The sequence below is a fragment of the Plasmodium cynomolgi genome, chromosome 5, assembly GCF_000321355.1.
Source record: "Plasmodium cynomolgi strain B DNA, chromosome 5, whole genome shotgun sequence".
Lineage (NCBI taxonomy): Eukaryota > Apicomplexa > Aconoidasida > Haemosporida > Plasmodiidae > Plasmodium > Plasmodium cynomolgi.
In genome coordinates this window covers 584,470-592,865 of record NC_020398.1, presented here as the reverse complement: position 1 = coordinate 592,865, position 8,396 = coordinate 584,470, and the positions used below count along the sequence as shown (strand labels likewise).

Below are 8,396 nucleotides of genomic sequence, written 5' to 3'. Positions count from 1 at the left end.
AATCCCCTCGATGAACAAGCACTCATATGTAATCGATCAGATTAGCCCCATGTATAATATTATACACAATTGCGAAGTGTATATATGAACAACCAATAAATGCGTACACGTATAGAATAGGCCCTCCTCTCGATGTGAAAATAAAAAAACATAGCTGGGATGTTCTCACACATTACCTTTATAAGGGCCGTTTGCAACATGTCACTGTTTCCGCCGAAGGCCTGGTCCAGGTGGAGCTTTGCTTTACAACACTGCAAATTCAGGGAGAGGAAAAGTGCGTATTTGTAGGTAAAAAATGCGTGCAATGCTGAGTGAACTGAGGAGATACCTACGCCGTTTGCTCGCTCGGACGAAGCAGTCAGAATGCGGGTAAAAGGGAAACATCCAGTTGCAGCAGTGAGCGAAGCCATCTCAACCACGCAACGACGCAACTCCATAACTAACCCTAAGTATGGTCTCCTCGATGGTGTTCTTGCAGCACAATCGGTAAATGTACACTTCGTTTTTTTGTCCTAAATCGGAGGGAAAAAGAAAGAAGCGCTATGAAGGGGAGTTCCACTTAGGGAGCACTCCATTTAGGGAGCATTCCACTTAGGGGTCACACACATATGGAAACATATACATACGTACGCACGAGCATTTATATGCGTCTCTTCGCTGCTCCACCACTTTACCTAATCGGTGAACTCTATCCTCCGCCTGCCTGTCGTTGTGGGGATTCCAGTCCTGCAGAGGGGGTGCGTGGGCGATCAAACATGGATATGCAAGCTCACCAGGGGTGGGCCATTCTGCGCGCACAGGTACAGTCGTATATTTGCACTGACGTTTACACGAATCTTCGCACGCTTCTTTGCGCGTCACTCTCTTCTGTTGCGCGTCACTCTCTTCTGTTGCGCGTCACTCTCTGCTGCTGCGCGTCACTCTCTGCTGCTGCGCGTCACTCTCTGCTGTTGCGCGTCACTCTCTGCTGTTGCGCCTGCCTACCTGATCCATCAGTATTACGTGGTTGGCCGCGATCAAGTTCAACCCAACGCCACCCGCCTTGGTCGACAGGAGGAATATAAAAACGTTATCATTCTTGGAAAAGCGCTTTATAATTTTCTGCCTCTCTATGGTGTTCGTGGACCCATCTAGGCGGACGTATATTTGGCTGTTTCCCTTTCGGTCGGACGTGAACGAGGATGTGGACGTGGTGGAGGACGACAGGTACAGGTCCTTGTCATTTTTGTTAAAGTCGCTGTTGGGTTCGTCCTCCTTACCGGAGTTGTTTTGGCGCGCTTCGTCCGCTCCGTCCGCATCGTTGGCTCCGTCCGCACCGTTGGCTCCGTCCGCATCGTTGGCTCCGTCCGCACCGTTGGCTCCGTCTGCATCGCTTGCCTCCATCCCATTGTCCGCTTCCCCCGCTTGATCTGCTTCTCCGTTTTCACCCGCGTTGTCCTGCCCGTTTAGGTGCCCCTTCGCGTCTACGTGGCCGCCTTTCCCGCCTTGCCCGCCCTTACTGACGCACTGCAGGTGGTCCGAAAAGTCCTGCTCGTCGTAAATAAATTCATAGAGTAGTGCCTCCTCAATAATATCAAGAAAGGTAGTGAACTGAGAAAAAATGAGCACCTTTTCCTTTTTCTTCCTTATCTCCTTAATCAAAGAAATCATGTGATGTATTTTGCTACTGTTCAATATGTGGTCCTTTGAAATTAGGTACCTGTTTAGATTGTCATCTCCTTGTGATATTAAATGCTTAATGGAGAGGTGAATATCAAAGTCTGATATTTTCATGAATTCATTTTCGACTGTCTTCAAGTCCAAGTCGAGATACTGATCCGTGTTGGCGTAGAAATATTTGGATATTTTTTTTATGTCCTCAACGGAGTAGTAGTACTTGTGTAGCAGTGGGTGGTTACATATTCGCCTTAAAATGAAAATCGATGCATTTATCATTTTCCCTCTAACTTCTTTGCTGCTGTTCTTAAGAACTTCGTTGTCCACCGGTTCATCTTCCCTTTTATTAATTATGATGTTGCTGTCTTTGTTTTCTTCTGCCTTTTCTATGTTGATGGTTTCTTCGTCAATTTTGTCGTCTTCGTCGTCGTAGTCGTTGGGCTGTTCCGCTGGGGCAGCCTCACTTGCCGCTCCGCCACCCGCGTGATCTGCCTTACCGCGGCAGTCCGCACTATCCGAATTCGAAGTTCCACCACTCGCCGCTTCCGTGGCCGGCCCGCCCGCAAGCTCCCCCGCGCGGCTGCTCCCACTTGGGGTGGCGCCCGACTCCTCGTCACCTTCATCGTCGCCACGATCGTCCCCATCATCGCCGCCATGATCGTCGCCATGATCGTCGCCATGATCGTCCCTATGATCGTCCCCATCATCGTCGCCATCCCCGTCACTGCTCGCGCGGAAAATCCTGTCCCGCTTGATATCCTTCTTCTCGAAAATCACTGCAAGCTTCTCGAGCTCCTTCTTATTCGAGTGCTTCTGCAAAAACTCCAGGTGCTTATGCGTGTGCTGCATCTTTGACATTATTTCATCCTTGTACAGGTTCAGCTGCGTGGTGTTCAGAGGCAGCTTAATAATTATGCTATGCTTCTTAGGCATGTCTATAAAGACGTGTTTTTTGGACCTCCTCAATATGTATGGCTCAATAATGAGCTGCAGTAAAATGATTTCCTTGTTTTTCAACTTGACATGCTTCACATCGTTTTTTATCGTTTCGATGAGGTAATTCTTTATGATATTTCTGGTTTGTTCTGAGGAGGCATCGTTCCCATTTGTGAAGGCTTCATTCCCATTTGTGGAGGTTCCATTCCCATTTGTGGAGGCTCCATTCCCATTCGTGGAGTCATTCGTCTCCCCCGGCTCCATCTTTTCCACCGACTTGATGTCGTATATCTCCATAGTTTTGCCATTCTTGAGAGGGGTGCCACCACAGTCCATGCTACTATGATCGTCATTCTCTTTACTGTTTAGAATATCCTGGTACATTTTAACAAAAGCATGCATTGCATTGTTGATATTTTTTTCTGTAAAAATTTTTGGCATAAGAAAAAGGAGAAGATTCATCAATTCTTGTGTTTTGTTTTGAATAGGAGACCCTGTTAATAAAATTTTATTGTTAAAAACGATTTTTTTTTGTAACTTTTTATATATTAAAGAATTTTTATTCGAGCCTCGTCAAAGATAAGGTAGTCATACTTCTTAATCTGTCTGAAATACGACACGTCATTTTTTCCAATAAGCATATTAATGCTGGTTACGATCAAATGTATGTTATTCGTTTTGTTTGTAAAAATATCATATGCAAGGTATTTTCTTTCACTTTGATTTCCATAGTAAATGATTTTGTGATTCCTAAGGTAGGGACACCACATATTAATTTCGTTGTTCCAATTTTTGAGTAAACTCGTTGGAGCCACAATGATTGTTTTATTTTGTAATTCCTTCGTTCGATACATATAGTCGAGGAATACACATGTCTGTGCTGTTTTCCCTAGTCCCATTTCATCAGCCAAAATGCCATTTTTCTTTTCTTTGTACAGTACATATAACCAGAAGACACCACACTTCTGATACTTCTTCAGCTTGTGAAACGTTTCTACATCTTTTTCAAATTTGTTGAAATTCGCATCGAAGTTACTTACTCGGAAGGACCCCTTTACAAACTCTTTTATAATTTCCTGTCTCTTTTCTTTCACGTTTGAAGTGAAATATTCTATAATTTTGTTCTTTATTTTTATGGAACCTAATAAGCATTCGAATAGGTCCTTCAGATTTTGTTCATACTCCTCCTCATTGGACATGGAGTAATAATCGTTATTGTCACTTTGGTTATTACTTTCATTTTGATGATGTGGGGTGGCATCCTTTTGTTCTTCATCTTCGTGTTCCTTCTTTGGGCTTTCATCATCTCGTCCGTTTCGCTTCTTCCCCGATTGGGTACAAGGATCTTCCTTCGAGTTGTTATTATCCCCTTCGCTATTTGAACTGTCCAATACTCTCCTCAGTTTCTTTTTCTTCTTTTTCTTCACGACATATTCTTCGCCTTTTTTCTCCTCCGATTCGTCCACTTTCTCTTTGTACACATACTGGTCGAAGTCGAAGAGGTTGTTCGTAATTTTTCGCTTCCTCAGGGGGTCCACAAATTCGAACACATCCATTTTTTTCTCTCCTCGGCAGTGGTAGCACCTTGGTAGTGGTAGCACCTTGGTAGTGGCAGCACCTCGGCAGTGGCAACACCTTCGTAGTGGCAACACCTCTGCAGTGGCAACACCTCGGCAGAGGCAGCACCTTGGGAGCGGTTTGTCGGTGATTCGCTATGCCGATCGCTATGCCGATCGCGCTGCAGACCACTCCGCCCCTAACCCCCAAAGGGGAAATCAAGATTGAAACAACTCGCAAGCACGCTACGCAGCGGTGACGTGTGTCTCCCCACGTAAGGCGGCGCAACCGTCGTACCAAGCGAGTCCAATTTGGATAAAAATGGGAAGGCCAAAAAAGGGATGTATGAACACCGCTTCTCCTCCGATAAATTACACGTAAAAAAAAATAAAAAATAAAAAATACATAAATTGGTTTGGAAAAATCTGACCATGTACTTGTTATCCCAATTGCTCACTCACCCTGGGACGTTTGCCGTGCATTCATGAGGGAAAACGGGAAGTAAATAAAAGTAGCAGAAAAAGAAAAAATGACGAGTGAGCACGGGATGGGGGACGAAAAAAAAAAGCGGCAAGGAAGCACAATCCTTTTGTTATCTCAAGCGGGGAGCTTCAACGCGTAAAAAAAAAAATAAAATAAAATGCGCGGAGGGGAAAAATACGGAGAAAGATATAAACAGAGAGCAGGAAAAAAAAAAAAAATCAGGCATGTTTCCATACACGAGCAAAATCAGGCATGTAAGGCTGTGGAGAAGGTGGACCAATTCATCAGGTACGTAAAAAACATATGGCAAAAATTGCGTGAGCGCATTTCCGATTAAGTGAGATTATTTGGTTACTTCATGCTGGCCACATGTATCTCGCACATGTTTTGGAGTATGTAACTAAAGCGGGTATGAAGCGCGCGTGTTGAGCGGCCAATCAGTCGCCCCAACCAATCAGTCGGCCCCGCCAATCAGCCCAGCCAAGCGGCTCAGGTGTTGCGTACTTGTGCTCTCCTGTTCACCCTGGGGAATGCGCCTAGCGCGTGGTTGCGGTGCGGCAAACGAAAATTGCGCGAAAAAGGGCGATAAGCAAAATCGGGCGGGCAAAGGAGCCAGTCTTCTGTTTGTTCTAGCAGGTTGTATGCCGACGCATGTGCATGTAAGCATATGAATATGCGTGCACATGTGTATGTATATCTATGCGTATACATGCGCGAACACATATATAAGTATATACATAAATATTTATTTGTTTACCGTACGCGTTGCGCGGATGCGCGCTTTTCACTGCTTTATTGTGCACATACGCACGGATGCTCTGCCTGCCACTCGGCCTTAACCATGCGCGAAGCAAAAGGCAAGAGAAAAAAATAGAACGGAAAAGTCATGAGCATATAAATCAGATCGCACACGTTTCGTTATTGGGCACTCTGGGGAATATTTTTTTTTTTTTTTTTTCCTTTTTCGTATACAATATTTACATGCATGTGGTATTTTCAGGCCATTCCATAACGACTTTTCCGTTCTTCGTTCAAATGGTCATTAAGATAAAAATCTTGTTTGTTATGTTAGTCGGCTCTTTTGTCACTCTTTTGTCACTCTTTTGTCACTCTGTTTTTTTTTTTTTTCTTTTTTGTTCTTTCTGAATATAGCAGTTGACCACAGGTATGCACAAATCGCTCCCAAGAGGTAAAAGAAAAAACGTCAAAATAGGTACTTCCGCCGAAGCAACTGTTCGCGAAAGTATGGGAATACATTTACATCAAATTTCCGCGTACACATGTGCACTAAAAAAATACACATGTTTATTGGTGCCAGTGCTGCGATAACGCGGAAGGCATAGGTGATCATCCCGCGGTGGACTTGAAATAATTTTTTTAAATTCAAAAAGTGAGAGCTTAAAAAAAAGTCAGGCAAATGGTGTGAACCTACTTTTCCAATTTTACTCCCGTTCGCATAAAAGTACGAACCAAATGGTGAATAAAAAAAAAAAAAAAAAAAAAAAACGCGTCTTCATCATATAAAGTGCAGTTGAAAAAATTCAAAGTGCACGCGTGTCCTACATTGTGCATCTCATTTCTTATCGCGTTTATTTTATTTTATTTTTTTTTTTCCTGCACGTTGGGAGAGAAGCGAACAGTTGGGCCCTTATGGTGGAGGTCCCATAAAAAGACGCGGGCTCCATTTTAACAAATAGGGATGCTAATTTGCGCGCACCGCACGTGATGTGTGTGCCTATGAGGGGGTAAGTAAACCATGACAAGCGCGAGGAAAAAGAAGAATAACGGATTGACCATTTTGTAGGATCAAAGATTGGGTCAATTTTGTGTGTCCCTGGGGGAGAAGCATTCCATGTGGGAGGAAGTTCCTCTTTTCCCCAAGTTGGATATTTGGACACATACCCATGGCAACGAGGACTTTATGTCATTTTTCCTCTCCCACCTCCCCACGTAAGGGCAATTTGGCGGAGGTGCAATTATTGCGACGGAAGTGGATCGTAAAGCCGTCCCCGTGCGTGCATATATATACTGGCAAAGCATGTTCCAACGTGGGAATGCTCGCCATAAGGGTCATCATGAGGGTCATCATAAGGGTCAGCATCACCGCTGCGCTGAACGCACATCACCATTGTGTAATCTCCCCGCCGTCCTTACACCCTTTCGATAATAGCATTATAACAGAAGCGTGCCTATTGAAAGAGATACCTTTTTTATATGCTATACTGTTTGGCATTTCTATTTGAAGTCACGCTGTTGGAGACTGCACTGGGCCATAACCATCTTGGGTAGGGTTCCCCCCCTAAAGGATTTGCTCCGCACGGGGTCATCATCCCCCTCTCGGTGCAATCAAAAGTGCTGCCCGATATGGTTGATCGCCGAGGGGTATCAAAGATAAACATCGAAATGTGTTTAATTATGGGGATATTTTTATCACGTTGTGGTGACTAATTGGGGAAAAAGATGTAGAGGCAGCGTGTAGAGGTCACCAAAGGAAACGGATCCACATCGTGTAGACGATCTCTCCCTTTGCAAATTTCAATGGCACCATACGGACGTTACTGAAGCGAAGTTACATTTGACTTTTTCAGTTTTTCAGTTTTTGCAAATGTTTTTCCTCCCCCGTTGATGCGTTAGGGGACATATGTGTTGAGTTCATCCCACTGTAATTACAGTTGTGGTGTGGGTAGAATAACGTGAGCGAGTGTGAAGTGCCTAGACAGTGGCATCACAAAAAAGGGAAACAAAGAAGGATCATAAAAAAGGCACCATGCGCATACATATAAATGTGCATATAGCACCCCTTAACTTGCAGTTACAATTTGGTTTTCCCATTTTTTCCACCTCCAATTGTCACGTCTTGGAAGATAACCGAAGGAGGAGTTACTTTACTTTTTCATTTTACAGAACATATGAGCAAACGGTTTAGACTTTTTGTTTTATTTTGTTTTATTTATTTTATATTTTATTTTCTCCCGCAGTATGGCCCACTTCCGTTCAGCTACTTTTTCGCAGTGCTCATGTGAACTACGTGCCACTTGAGGAGAGAATTGCCTGAACGTGGTTGGACCCCTCGGATGGTTAAAGTTGTTCAGGTTTGCTCTAGCCCCCTTTGCTTTAGGCTGTTCGTTTTAGGCGGCCTGATTTAGGCTGTTCGTTTTAGATGGCCTGATTTAGGCTGTTCGTTTTAGACGGCCGCATTTAGGCTGTTCGTTTTAGATGGCCTGATTTAGGCTGTTCGTTTTAGGCGGCCTGATTTAGGCTGTTCGTTTTAGACAACCTGATTTAGCTTGTTCCCTTTAACCTGTTCCCCCTAACATATTCCCCCTAACCTGTCCATTTTAACCGCTTCATGTAACCCCGCTGGGGGGCGCAAAAAAGTGCCTCCCATGAGTAGCAATGGTGAAGCCATTTCTCCCTGCGCCCGGCGACAGTTGTTCAAAAGAATATGCATATACATCTACATACAATGCGCGTGAACCGTTTTTATTTTTTATTCTTCCCTTTCGCGAGTCGCCCCTCAGAAGATATGCCAACTCAATAAAACTGTAGAGCATGGCGAATCCTTTAAAACAAAAAAATGGCATATAAAATGCGAAAAAAAAAAAAAAAACAATATAAATAAATATATATATATAATATATATGCAGCATATATTTATGTATATAATAATGGGCAGAAGCTAGTTTAACGACATCCGAATAGATGTACTTTTTTTTTTTTTGATGGGAAAAGGTTATACGCGACCTATCTTAAGCGCAAAAGCG

General features: G+C 43.8%; 1 protein-coding gene across 1 annotated transcript; it reads right to left on the bottom strand.

Annotated features, from left to right (window-relative positions):
- Positions 1 to 411: 411 nt before the first annotated feature.
- PCYB_052300 (SNF2 family protein) lies at positions 412 to 2,976 on the bottom strand (the record flags this gene model as incomplete). Its single annotated transcript, XM_004221111.1, has 3 exons — positions 412 to 512; positions 675 to 726; positions 985 to 2,976. The coding sequence occupies 3 exons, from the start codon at positions 2,974 to 2,976 to the stop codon at positions 412 to 414; spliced, it is 2,145 nt and encodes a 714-aa protein (XP_004221159.1).
- Between the last annotated feature and the right edge of the window lie 5,420 nt (positions 2,977 to 8,396).